The sequence below is a fragment of the Chroicocephalus ridibundus genome, chromosome 3 (genome assembly GCF_963924245.1).
Source record: "Chroicocephalus ridibundus chromosome 3, bChrRid1.1, whole genome shotgun sequence".
In the NCBI taxonomy this organism is placed as follows: Eukaryota; Metazoa; Chordata; class Aves; order Charadriiformes; family Laridae; genus Chroicocephalus; species Chroicocephalus ridibundus.
In genome coordinates this window covers 120,888,595-120,902,992 of record NC_086286.1, presented here as the reverse complement: position 1 = coordinate 120,902,992, position 14,398 = coordinate 120,888,595, and the positions used below count along the sequence as shown (strand labels likewise).

Genomic DNA, 14,398 nt, shown 5'->3' with positions numbered 1-14,398 from the left:
GGGTCACTAAGAGTAGATTTTTCTTTCATCTGCTATTTCTCATTTTGGGCTTTTTACAACGTAAACACAAACCAGACAGTCTGTTTTCCAGACACCTAAATGCTTCTGCAGTTTTGTCAGACTGTTTCAGATGGATAGCGGCAGGTTTCTCTGTCTTGCATCCAAATGCCGCCTTTCCACACAATGGTGTAAAAAGCAGAGTGACATCTCTGTCTTCAGCGTAGGTGCAAAGCAAAAGGAGTTTGGTCCTCTCACCCTAAACGCTTTACTTCTCCCTGCCCTGCCTTCAAGCCCTAAGAGACTATATACAACCTTGGATTTGAAAACAAATAAAAAAAAAAAAAGAAATGTGAACACTTGCCAAAAGAGGCAAGGTATCGTGGAAAAGCAATTTGGCCATGAACTCGCTGGCTCTGCTCCTTAGGAAAAGAAGGATGAACATAGCGTTGCCAGACTACACTGCATCAAAACCGTTCACTTCTTGTGACCGAATCTCTTTCTGTATGTGACTTACTGCTCTGTGCTCGTGGAATCAGGCAGCCAGGATGACTTCAAGATTAGGAAGCACCGTTAAAATAAAATCTTGAAAAGATAAAGCTTGTAGGACAGGATCTGTCTATCTTTAGTAACTGCCCACAGAGAAAGAAAGCTAAAGTCTGCTTATAAAAGCCAGCACTTCAGCCAAGATGAGACCGATGTCAAGTGCTTCCTATTATTAATGTCATATTTGGTAGAGATTCCAGCACTTTGGGTTAGATTAAGAAGATGAAAGCAGCAAATTAAAATGTTCCGGTGAAACTTTCTTGGTTACGGAAATATCAGACATTCCATTTATCCAGCAGCTGTATTTGTCTATCCCAAACGCAGCTGGAAAAAAAAATGATGCCTTTTCATGGGATTTTCCGTCCCTTCCTTCCAGAACACACACATCTTCCACCATTTCCAACAGACACAGAGCTCATTTTCCTCCTTCCCCAAACCAAGGCGCTGTAGCTACGAGTTCGGTTTAAATACCAAAATCTGTGCTCTGGGAGAGGGGCATTTTAGATACGGGGGTTTTGATGAATCCTGATCTACTTCTTTCTTTCTGTGTACATATATACGTGTGTGTGTGTGACATTCAGTCAAACAGTAGTTTCAGGAAGGAATCATTCGTGTACTTTTAGCGAACTACGATTCAGGTGTCTAATCAGAGCTGGGTGACGGGCCTTTCTCCGTGGGCAATGAAAAATGAGCACTTCCAGAAGGCAATTCATGCTATTTATCATAAGGTGGGATGAATCGCCCTACGGATATTCCTGTCTTCCCTCATGACAGCAGAGGAAGCCTAGATAACCAGCTTAGGCTGGACCCCTGAAGGAAGCCCTGTAACATCCTTCATAACTTCATAGTCTAAGCAAATCACCTCAGCTTTTTCTTTATTAATAGTAAAGAGGGATGGCCTCCTCCTTCATCTCTCATCTTGGACACCTATTTTATGGTGAGAGGACTTGCCTCCTCAACAGGTCTGTCTCCCTCGCTGCAGACTAGAGCAGTAGTGTAAAAGGCGAGGTTAGGCTAAACCTGCCTTAGATATCAACCTTGGACCCAAATGTTGACTGACTGACAGCAAGAGACAAGCACCTCTCATTGCTCCAGAGGGATCTCCTACCTCCTTGCACAGAGGCTCCTTCTAAAAACCTTCAAGATTCTTCTCTTCACTGCCTGTGCCACAAATTAGGCCCTTGCTTTGGGAAGGCTGATTTCTTAAGTACATAAAACATAGGTGAGAATTAGAGGCCAAAGTCAGAGGCAGACTGGAAGCAGCTGTGGCTGGTGGTACACTCAGAATACACGAGATGGTATTTAGGGGACAGATCCCTATTCCAGCTGCTATTTATCATCCACTTTTTCCTGAAGTCCCATCCTGCAGTAACCTTGTATGGGTCACAGTTTGAAGAAGCTGACAAACCACGTGAGTTCCTTAACTGCAAATACAGTATAGCAACTCCTCTATACGCTCTACACCCAAAGGAGCAAGCAGTAAGGCCAAGTACTCAATGCCCGAGTACCCCGACCTGTCATAAAGTAGGCTCAAATATTCACCCGAAAAAGAATACACTTTAAAGAGGATTTTATGAAGAGAACTGAAGGAAAGCTAGCGCTCCCCAGGTATATTTAATATTGTATAAAATTGTTCCTGAGGTTGTTAGCGATAGCCCCACAGCCCCTGAGGTTACTGCAATATGTCCTACTGCGGGACCACCCCTGGGCATGCACCCATCTTCACACATCCCCGTCCTGCCCCCTGCACCTCACTTTCCTCCCTTCGTGGGCACAATGAAGAGGAACAGACGTCAGGAACCATTTCACACCTGCTGTTCCTAACGCACCTAATCCTTTTCAGATCTCAGGATTTCGGTCCTTTTCACTGAAAAGGACTAAGAGCAGTTTTTATGAGAGAGATGAAGGTGAAGTCCTGGCTCGGGCTGGAGCGCTGCGCAGCTCCTGACGGGGACTGGTTAACCCGTTTCTAACAGCTCAGTGCTTGGTACAGTGCTGAGTTTAGGCTCAGACTGGACTAACCCAACCTCAAAAAGTCTATGCCTATAGATTTAGAAGATAAATCGCATGGAACAAGAACTTTTCTGGACAAGGACTAGAATACTCAGCACATTGCAGGATTAACCATTTTCCGAGAAGGGTGTCTCAAAGTGTGCTCTCGTTACCATATTTATTTCATAAATAATAAATAACTTCAGAATTGTCTTGGTCACACAAACTTGGTTATCATCTTTTCACTACAGTGCAATAAGAACAAGATATTTTTTTCTCTGCTGTGACTAATTCTCACGAAATAGCCTTCCTCAAAATAGGCAATAACTCTAGTTCTGTTATGCTTTGTGTCTATACTTTGGGTTTTTTTTTGAAGCGGGGATAATTGATCTTATTTGTTTTTGAACTTTTCACTTGTATTCTTTCGAGACACTACTTGCTATTCTACCATCAGATACCAACTCCAATGCGCAGTGGAATCAACGGCAGAACATGAGGTTAACGATAACTAGCCTGTGGCAAAGAACAGCCAAAGCAAATACTCTGAAAGATATTCTTTTTCCGCATGTTTATATGGATGCGCATAGCACCTTCACGAACAGATCACCTTCTCATTGACGTTTCTGGTGACCCAGCAGTGCCTTCGGCTGGAATGGGCTTAGAGTTTAACCCTAGCATGCACTGACTGAAATGGCCTTTATATTATACTTAACATAAAGAGATCTCCTTTATTCTTCAAGAAAAACTGCCGTTTCTCGTTTTGATTTCTATAATAATACAAACATAAATACCACATAAAGCTTAAAGGAGCATCTCAAAGGAGATGCTAAGAGGAGAGGATTCTAGACATGTATTAATAAACATACTGATTTTGTGAACTATAATGACTTTGCATTATTAAGGGCATGATCCTACAAAATATTGAGTCCCTCGTAACCCGAGTCCTTGACTTTCACTGACTTCTAAAAGGACCAGGCTTTCCACGGCAAGTATCCTCTAAAAAGCAAGTCTTTAGAAATTCCACCCCGTAGCCCTGATTTTATTGTCTCGCAAAGACACGTTTGCTCAGTTTACAGGTGAATATTTATTTTTCTCACCTGACAGTTTTGCAAACTCAACTCGACATCAAGCTGGATTTTTCCTTATTCAAGCATCATGAGCAGCAATAAAGGTATTTTTGCCTTGGATACACCTGTGCAACTCCATTAGCCTTCATCAAGGTTACACGTGTGCAAGGGAGGTTATGTATGGAAGACAACTGGGATGGAGAGACCCGACTCCGGACACAAATTGACCTCTGGAATATTTATTGCTGCTGATGATGTGAAAGCAGGCAAAAAGTGGCGAGGCTGGCCAACGGGCTAAACCTTTCACTATTTTTTTCTTGTAACACATGTGAGCCTTATGTGAGCAGCTGAAAGACAATAAATCTGGGGTTTTGCTTTCCCAGTCTCTTCTCGGCGCATTTAAAAAGGTTGGGTTTTTTTGTGTTTGTTTTAAATGAGTTCACATCAGAGCAGTGTTCAATCTAAAGTAGATCTCCATTTGATATACTAAATAATAAAGCAGCAACATTCCTCAGTGTGCTTCTAGAAATAGATGCTGCCTGGTGACTTCTGCACACAAACAGATGTCTTCACAGCAAAATCCAAATGACAGTCTCTGGCCAGTCAGTTATTGGATTTCTGTAAATTGATTCTAAGATTTTCTTTCCCTATAGACTCTACTCCTTATCACTGTAAAAAGCATATTCTGTAGCCTTAACAATTAAATGATAATGAGCAGACAGAAGAGAAAGGACAGGAGAGATCTGGCATAGCTACAGCTAGCAATCATTAGATTTACAGAGGGGAAAAGACATGCTTCCTAGGCCAACATATTTTTTATGAATAATTGATAAGGCAGTCAGCACAGTTATATCATAGAAATGTAATATATATCCATAATTATAAAACCAGCTTTGTGCAAAAGGACATAATACACTGAAAGGAGATACCAGCCAATATGCCATCCTGAAATAAAATACAGTCACTATTGTGTTAGTTGGCAAAATTTAAATACAGGATTTGAAGCAAGCAAAATGTTCTTTAATCCCATTTTTTAGCACAGTCCAGGCTCAGTCTGCTCAGGAAAATACTGCAAGGCAAAATCAGCAGCTGCATTAATTTGCTGATGATTGAGAGAAAAATGAAAGTTATCCTCACGGTTTTTTTTCTCCCTACTTGCTACTCTAACTTACTAATAATACGAGAGTACCAATTTATGCCTATGCGAGTATATGAAGCATACAAATTGAAAAATCAATGTAATGGAAAAAAAAGATTATCATGCACTGTTTAGAATCAATCAGCTAGAAACAGAGGGGGGAAAATGCTAAGGCGGAGACATGATGTTTAGAAAATGTGCATACTGTACCTACCCTGAGCTAGAGTGTTTGTAGGAAAAAACTACCCTAGTCTAACATGCAGACTGAGCTATATTTTGACCAGAAAATCGTCTTATTTCCAATCTTTTCTGGAGAAATTCATCAGTTGTCTTTTCTTCTTTTAAAAGTCCCCAAACAATAAAAGTATCAATCCCTTTGCCCATAAAAGCCACACAAAAGCATGTAACAAAGATTTCAGGGTGAAGGGACTACGATACTCAAAATGCTTTATTAGCATGACGCCTGAGCATCGTTCACCAGAACGCTGATGGCTTATTGCAGCCCGAAGGACAGACTTTTGTCGTATGTGACAGAGTCCCTTGAAAACACCGACAGCAACAGTTTTCAGTTGTGGTCTGAATCACCATTAGCGGTTGAGTTTAAATCTTAGATCTCTCAGTGGTGAAACACTTTCTTCGGCCAAAACCGGCCTCTACCGATCAGAAATAATTACACTGTACGAGTCAGATGTGTAACAAATGGGTCTGAGTCTCAGTTTGGAAATACATTCAGAGGAGGTGGAAAGAATGGCTACTGGCTCTGTGACAGGAGATTCAATCTTCATAAACCTGCAAGAGAGGGGAGGAAAAAAAAGCGACACAAATGCGCCCTACAAAAGAACAGAGCAGATCACAGCTGGAAGGAAGGCAAACCTTTTAATCAGGTCCTTGAAATACAAGCTGCAGGAAGCTAGAACATTTTGGTGGACTTCAAACTCTTTGCCTTCAACAATAATTTTCAGGTCTGTAAACTCTTTCGCTCTGCGTTGCTGGTTCAACTCCTTCAACATTTCTGCAGAACAGAGAAGACAGACAGTGCCAGGGTTCCCATTAAGAGTTTTTTATTTTTACTTTTTACTTTTCATTTTTTTTTTTTTGTAAAGAAGTAGAGAAACAGGAAACAACTGATATTTTTGTCGGTAAGATTGGCTCAACACAGACAGTCAGAAGTTACGAACAAAACATATTAAAAAAAAGAAAAAGCAGGAACCAGTAGGTCTAAACAACTGAAAAATATATATATATACAGAAAAAAAGCAAAAACGATCCTAAATTTGGAAGGGTTAAAAACGAAAACAAAATATTTCAGCATTAGCAAATCAGAAACACAGAGAATGCATTATCACAGAAAAGTTAAAATAATCTGTTATAATAAAAATCAAGAGCTAATGAATTTCTATCCAAATGCAAATAAGTTTTGAACGTACTAGAATAATATCAGTAAAAATATGGTATTATGATGCAATATGAACTGGATATGGGTCAAAATAATAAAACCACAAAACCTGCAAAAATAACTTCTCCTTAACATAGTAAAAATGTGTTAAGCCTCTCAGTTAACAGAATAAAATAGTACTTCTAAATAATATAGAAATTAGAGTGCATAAAGATTTAGCCAAATTATCAATGCATCTTGCAGTACACCTCGGCTATACAGACTACAATTGTATATGTTTCAGAATTAGCTTAAAAGCATCCTTATGATAAAAAATAATCTCACGCAGAGAATAAATTACTGCCTTTTATAGCAATTCCCATTTTTTGCACTCCAAAGATTTTTACCATCACAGCATTTTTATTTTTTAGCCTTCAATGGCTTCATTTACAGCAACAATCAACTTTCACACATCATGAAAGAATCGTAATGATTAAAATAACCTATGAAAGTGTTTCCATCCTGCAATAAAGCACCTACCTTGCGTGATGCCTCCTCTTATAAAGCCTATTGGTACTAACAGAATGAAATAATAGCGTGCCACGTCTTCATGTGTGGATGCGAACTACTAAGCAACCTACATGTTTGACATGCTGGCTAGACTTTTAAGGGTAAGGCTTCCCTCCAACTTTGCCGACCAAAGTGGCTATCAAGACGAATAATATACTTTTCACCTGGGCAATAGTCTGGCGGTTCAGAAGCCAGTGATCAAGATGATAAAAGAGCTGATTTTAAATACTAAAGGATTTTGGGTTTATTTTATGTTTGCAATAGGTCAAGGTTCTCATTTTCTCAGCGTAACACCCTGAACACATTCCTCTTCAGACAGATCTGTAAATCAACAACAGTGCTTTACATGGAGTCCCTCCTTACACGGAGTAAAAGGGACCTGACGAGCGTGTAACTAGAACTGCGTTTAATGCCACTGCTGAGCTCGGCCGCTGGGCTGCCAAAGCACCACCAAAGGGCCTTACGGTGACATGAAGACCCAAACAATCTTTGTGTTCTCCCGCTTCCCCAACGAAACTCCTCAGGAATCGTTTCAGTGAAGCACTAGCGGTCAAACAACATGAAAGCATGCAAAGATGCAACTGTTGCATGAAAAGAAATGGAAGTTCTCCCGAGCCCCAACATCTGCGGTGCGCATTTTTCAAGCCTAAGTAAATAAATGTCACCTTGCACATTTATGTCTATTTAACGGAAACACAGTAGTGTCTGAAAGGCTAATTATGCTGTGCTGAAATGGGTCAGTGCTCTCCAGAGAGCAAGCAGATCATTAGAGAGGGCACAGAAATAACAGCAGGCTTGTGTCAGATCTATAATAGGGGAAAATAAACCACTCTGTCCTGTGGGTGCTATAGCAGGGACTATTTTTAACGAATTCGTCTGAGCTGAAGTACAATGATACATTTTGAGCAAAACTTAAAATGGAATCCGACTGTTCGCTCTTCCACAGGGAAGTTTCAGGCTTTTGCTGGTGGTGCCTAAGGTCTGACCACGAACACTTCAGGCCTTCGTTAAAGACCAAGGATGCTTTGGACACAAGGGGTGTTCTACTTGATTTCGGGTCAAAGTGACTAAGGTCTCTGGTTTCACAGCAACAGCACCAGGTGCTCTTGGCAAAAGTATGCCATAGTTGACATATTTTTGGAGGCGATTGTGAAGGAACTATTCCTCTGTCCCCTTTCACATATGAACAACTTTTTTTTGCTATCTTGGTCCATTTTCCCACTTTCACTTTCAGCAACTACATCTTCCTCCTGACCAATTCTCTATCATTTCACGCCTTTGAGTTACTTTTCCCTCTAAACTTTCTGCTATTCTCTTATCCCCTACTTATTTTCACTTTTGTTTTCTGTCATTCCCCTTTACAAATTTGCCCAGCTACTGTCCTCCAGCCCCATCTGCAGTTTTCCTACGTTCCTATTCAAGATCCTTTTCTCCAGCATCCGTGGCAGCCCTTTGCAATCTTCCTTGCAGAAGGCTTTCAAGACAAGGGCTCCAACCAAAACTAAGTCGTACAAATTTAAGATTACACTTACACAAGGGGTCAATCTCCATCTCACCTCATTCCATTTCCTCCTTTTAAAGCTCACGATCAATTATTCTTAGTCTTCAAAGAGCACAGCTGTATGAATAGCAACTGCATAGATGGATGATAGAATCAGAGAACGGTTTGGGTTGGAAGGGACCTTTAAAGGTCAGTTGCACTCTGCATGGGCTGGGGGTTTTGGGAGGTGGGCTGAGGATAAGCAGGATAGTAGAGACCGTCCGTGAACTCATGATTATGGCCAAGATTGCCAAATAACAAGACACAAAGTTCAGCCACTGCAGTGATGGTCTCTGCGCTATTCGCCAGTATTGTAAGGGCTGATTCGAGAAGCTAAAAGTCCCCCAATGGCTCCCACAGGTAATGGGCTGATTAGTTGGACTTTACTGAGCACCCCTTAATTACATCCAGTCCTGCAGTTCCTGGGCACAGTTTCTATCTATGCTCTTTACACACTTCATTGTGCTTTATACTGCATGCATTCATTAAGGGATGCAAACCAGAAAACACAGGTCTGGAGCAGTGGTGCCATTTGGCTCATAAAAAAGCAGAAATCAGAACAAGCCTTAATCAGAAACTGAAGCTCCTCGTTTTCCTGCGGCCATTCAGAGGCCATAATCCCCTCCTGATCCCCCACACTTGCTGCAGTGCCCTCCAGAGAGAGCCAACTATGAACAGTCCTGTACTTTTCGCAGCTCAGTTTCTGAACTAGAAAGAGAAGAGGCAGGTGGAGAGAAGGAAGTCAGGAGACTGCATTGATTCATCGATCTTCCTCGCTGAGGCCCCTTTGTATTACTAAATAACTAGCAGGCATTAGTATTGGACACAAGGTTATACCAGAACGGGCCCTCATTCTCCGAGTATTTGTAATGCACACGCTGTGCTTAGCCAGGCATTAATGATTTATGAGGACTCAGGATGAGTTGCAAAACAAATTTTTTCACTAGGTAATAACGCCTGCCGATGAGTTGTAAAAGGAGAGACAACACAGTGCAGTCCTGGCAGTGAAAAATGATCTCAGCTGTCTCCTGCTAGTCCCTCTTCTGGGCTCCTCCTCATTTTTAGTGTTTCCTCTAACAAGTGGAATTTCCTGAAACCTTCAGAAAGGGATGTGCTGGGAATTTCCTAGTGGTTATTATTCCTCTGGTTTCTTTGGTCTTACAGCGGGTTTTTTCTTTGTTTGCTTTTTTGCTCATTTGATTTTTTTTTTTTTTAAAGAGATCCAGGTAAAAATGAAGTGCAAGGACAGTTAAGGTGCAAGGTTTCAGCAGGGTGGGCACTGATGTTCCCTCTCCTCAGTGAATCGCAGCAAATTCTCTTGCATCCATCGTGCAAGGGATTTTCCTTCCTGCCCCGGGTGCACACACGTGTTGGGATTGCAGAAACCAAGCCAGTCCTTTCTGTTTTCTCCGTCGTTACTGATGCTAAATTCATTCTCAGTCAAAGACTGGTTGAATGTTTTCTTCATAGAGAAGCACACAATAGACACCCCCACGTTCTTCCATAATTACATGAGCCATGTAGCGGTTGAACCTAAAGGGGACTTGACCTGAAACCTGCAACCGAACATCTCTACGGAGCTTGCGAAAGGAAGCGCCTTCTATCTTGCCATTATCAGCCTTCAGATCATTGCCTGGGGGCATTTAAACATAATTATATTGAGAGTCCCAGAGACAATATGGGCCAGAAGGTGTAAGTGACTTTCCTCAGGTCAGGAACAGTGCCAGGAAGAACTCAGAAGCTTTGATTCCTGGTCCCCAGCTCCACCCATCACACTACATTTTCTCCCTCTTAATTAATGGACAAATTACAAATTAAACTGAAGAGCCCATAAGCCTTGGATCAAATGTAGGACCAAGAACAACTGTGTAATAGCGCAGATCAGGTAAATGGAACAGAAATTATATAGTCAATCTTTTTTTTAAATTACTTATGATCAGAAATAAAAATGAACAAGGAACTTATTCCCCAAGTTTATTTATTCTGTATTTCAAGCAGAGCGGAGACTGCACACCCAGCCAAAGATCCTCGCTAATGCACATTCCTGTGGCACAATGGAAGCTCTCAGGTTTCTTTCCACTTTTAATGAAGAACTCTGTACTTAAATTCTAGTAGATAAGGCTTTAAAAGGGGTCAGCAAGAGCTAAAATATAATGAGCTGTGAAATATGGAAGAACAGTTTTCACAAACAGCGTTTTTAGAAATTTCCTTGGAAAAATTAATCTATTATAAAACTGCAAAGGGTAATTGATGAAACATCACTAATTATTCTTGTGAAGAACATGCAAGAGGCCAGTGCTTGCCCAGACACCCTCATGCTTTCATGATTGGGACAGAAAATGTGGGAAAGCCAAAAAAAGTTACCAGAAGGAAAATCCAATTACTTTCTTGCCTTAATGACTACGGAGATTAATTCCCAAGGTTATGCTGTGGTTATGTAAAACAAACATTTTAACCATTAAGTGCCAGCACTGCCCACACTTGCTCATTTTGACAGACAACGGTAGAGTGTGTGCAGCTACAAGAGATTAAATTATGAAGCAAAAGACCTAGCAGTCAAATAGGAGTTACAAGTGACGGAAAAGCGTGTACCACGGTGAACCTGTCCTACGGAACCACACAAGAACTCATGATTTTCCACCAATTTTGACTACTCTCTCTTTCTCCTCACCACAACACCCGCAGACACAGAGAACTCCAAAGCCTGGAGAGTGCCGCGCTAAACTGCTCCATCTGCTCTCGCGCTGTTGCTATGTAGCTTGAAGCAGCTGCATAAAGAGCTAACAACTAAATGCCCGGTTGCCTCGTTAGGCCAGTCTGAAAAAGCTATGGAGACACGCTGGCCTTTGCAGTGGCTGAGGCTGTTCTCCACTCCCCTGGGGCATCTCGACCCTGCAGACCAGCTACCACTGAACATCATCCCTCAGGGTCTCCCATCATTATCGGGCAGGGGGTTACTTATTTCCCAGTTGACAAATACACCATCAGCTACGGCAGCTTCCACATGGCGTGAAGACAAGTAAAACCTCTGGAGAACAGCTTCCTCCTTGGGACTGAGGACAAGAAATAGGTCCCTTATTCTCTTTTGGCCTGAAAGGAAATAGTAGCAGAGAAAAGGGGGAATGAGCGAAGCCTTGGGGGAATCATTAACGCATGAGCATGTCTCAGATCCTGTGGTCTTCAGTTTCCTTCCTGGACCCTAAAAATTATATGTCCAGTTGTCTGGACGGTGTCTGCAGTCAAATAGAGACAGAAATATGTCCCACGCACAACCCAGCCCCTTCCGCGTGCTCAGGGAGGCAGGATGCACTACCACGGGAGTCCCTCCCCAGGGACTACCAGGGGAGATTAGATAATTAGTTGAGACCAGAGGCTCTTTTATTTTTTGCACAGAAGGTGAGAATTAATCTCTTGCAGATAAATACTTTCATTTTTGTCCCTTTGGATCTCAATTCCAGTTCAACTTCATCAAGAGCAGGAGAAGTAGGTGTGTAACAAAGCTGGGACTCAGGGGATCCTTTCTTGGGGAGACGGGGGAGGCAGACAAATGGCGAAACCCTCTCGCTCTGCCCTGTGAAGTGCCAAAGGCTGCTAATGGCTTGGGATGGAGGTGCAAAATACTGCTGTATGATACCGGTGCGTCCAGCCCTCCTCTCCCAGTCTCAATTGATTATGGAGTTTCCACAGGACTCCAGACTGCTCCAAAGGCACCTGAAAATGGCTTGTGGCCATCTCCTGAATGTTTTGCTTTCACAAAACCTTAAGCCAGATAAAATGATCTGAGAAAAGCTTGATACAGGAGCGCTACAGCCGCAAAGCGCAGGCTCAGCGAGGCCATGTCCTGCTGCGCCTCTGCCACCCGGCTCCGCTCCCAAGTGAAGATGGAGAATACGCTGATGGAGAGGTACCTCTGCTGACACAGCTCCACCAGCCTCTGAACAAAAGGCAACGAGAGTCGTCTTCTGCTGGGTTTTGTCAGCACAGCAATGTGAACTGCAAGGTGTGAAGTTGTCATACTCTGAGCTGATACAGCTACGGCAGTAGGACTTTGTAGTGCAGACCAACCTGTCTAGATCTTAGACTTGTTGACACCGTTATACACCTGTGCTGCTAAAGAAAACAGTAACAGATGCTGGAGAGTGGGAAAATATTTTTAAATCCCCTACTGAACAACACATATGTGGCTGTATACGCTAACTCTGCTCAAAGGACTGCTGGCAGTGAGATGCCCCATTGTGCTAAATAATTTTTCATCGCTCACATAGACAAATTCCTCTCACCTTATAATGATGGGAAAGGGTCAACAAAGTCAGCTGTGGTGATTACTCACTTGAAGAAGACAACTGCAACTCTTTGTATAAAAGGAGCCTTTCTAAATATATTAAAAACTCAGGGAAGTCACTCTATCATGTTTTGAAGCCAATTTTCAGGCTATTATCATCACTAGAATTGACATTAAGAGGTACCTCAAGGATGCCTTCACGTATGTCAGAGTTGGTATTTCCCTATTTTAGGCTGTAGAGCTATTTCAACATATTTTCTGTGTATATTCAGAGATGAATTACACCCTAATTTCTAGAAACTCTACTTTAAACACAATTTTGGAGAGGTTCTGGTATCAGTTATGCATAAAAACAATAAAAAGGGGAAATGCCTTTGTTCCTTTGATTTATAAGGTAACATCTTCTATGGTATCCATGCCTGCTAATTTATAATCATACAGGGGTACAAACGCACAGTGAGTGTATGTGACTGGCTTTGAAAACGAACTGCATTTACATTACATATATGGATGCACAAAAAGAATAAGAAAAATGATGGACACAATTTGATCTCTTTAGTTTTCCAACACAGGCTGTGACCCACGCAAAGACAAGCAGCAAAGACCAAAGTATCCAGCATAAAAATGCCCACTGAGATGTTGAGATAAAGATGCAGTTTCCTATATCAGGATCTGTTGGTTGGCTTTTTTTGGTGTTGTGGTTTTTTTTTTCCCCAGGATTCACCCCTGATTAAATACAAAGTCGGCTGCAGCCCATTCTGTATTGGCCAAGGCAAAGAAACCCCAGGGGATCCCAGCAAATTGGTAGTCTGGCCCCCTGTTCCATATATAACATGCCACTATTTCAGTTAGCACTGTAACTTGATTTCCAGGCAGACAATAATTTTCTCTGGAGACAAAATGAGAGAGAGAGAGAGAGAGACAGGCAGAAAGAGAAGGGAAAAAAATAATAATCTGTGAGCGCTGGAAACGCAGAATAGCCCAGATTCAAAGAGAAATTTAGTTCTGATTGTTTTATTTACCAGCAGGCAGCCCTGAATATCAATACACACTTAAGGGAAGCCTAAAATATTTATTACTACGTGATCTGGGATGGATTCAGTATTACCCTAATTGCTTGTAGCAGAAGACTAGCAGATAGCTTTTAGACCTTTTTGATCTCTTCATGTAGTGCAAGGCATTAGCTAAACGTTTCCTAGTTTTGAAGGCTTTGAACAAGAAGCACCCATCTGTGAAACCAATAGTGTAATCAACAGGCTCCCTGACATGTCAGCAATAGTCAAACGCTGACCAGTTTTGGTGGTGTAAGAACAAAAGCTGCGAATTGTGTATTAACAGCAATCAGTCCCAGGCGTGTGCAAGACGTACCGCCGGCAAACAAAACGCTTGCTTTCCAAAATCAGAAAATAAAATAATAATAAAAAAAGACAGGTTTCTGAAAATAAATCAGTGGTGCACCCAGGACAAATCGCACGTATTACAATAAAACAAAAATAAATACAACTGGAAGGTGCAACACCTGACAATCAAACACTTCAAAGCACTTAACGTACATTAATTAGCAAGGAGTGGGGGGGTTCCTCTGCCCATTTAAAACAAAGGCAGTGCTGCCCAGTTTCAACAGGGGCAAGACTTAATTTTTTCTTAAAATGTACATAAGTGTAATCAACACGATGCTTTGAAATAAATCCATCTTTACTGACCGGTGGTAACGCACCTCTTTTCTAACATTCATACACTGCAGTATATGATGCCTAACTGAAAGCAAATAAAAGCAACCGACATCTTTGGCATTGAAATCTCACCCCTTCAGAAGGTATTATACATCCTCTAAAAACAATAGGGTACTAAATCGAAGTATTTAGGCCTGTACGCTCCGTGGATGGCTTAG

The 14,398-nt window shown here is 41.7% G+C and overlaps 1 protein-coding gene across 3 annotated transcripts in view; it reads right to left on the bottom strand.

Annotated features, from left to right (window-relative positions):
• The window catches only part of KLHL29 (kelch like family member 29), a 402,404-nt gene that overhangs the window by 67,266 nt on the left and 320,740 nt on the right, over positions 1–14,398 (bottom strand). For all 3 annotated transcript variants that reach the window (XM_063330556.1, XM_063330557.1, XM_063330558.1), the window contains one exon: positions 5,614–5,752. In XM_063330556.1, the coding sequence (XP_063186626.1) occupies positions 5,614–5,752 (139 nt within the window). The remainder of the gene's footprint in view (positions 1–5,613; positions 5,753–14,398) is intronic.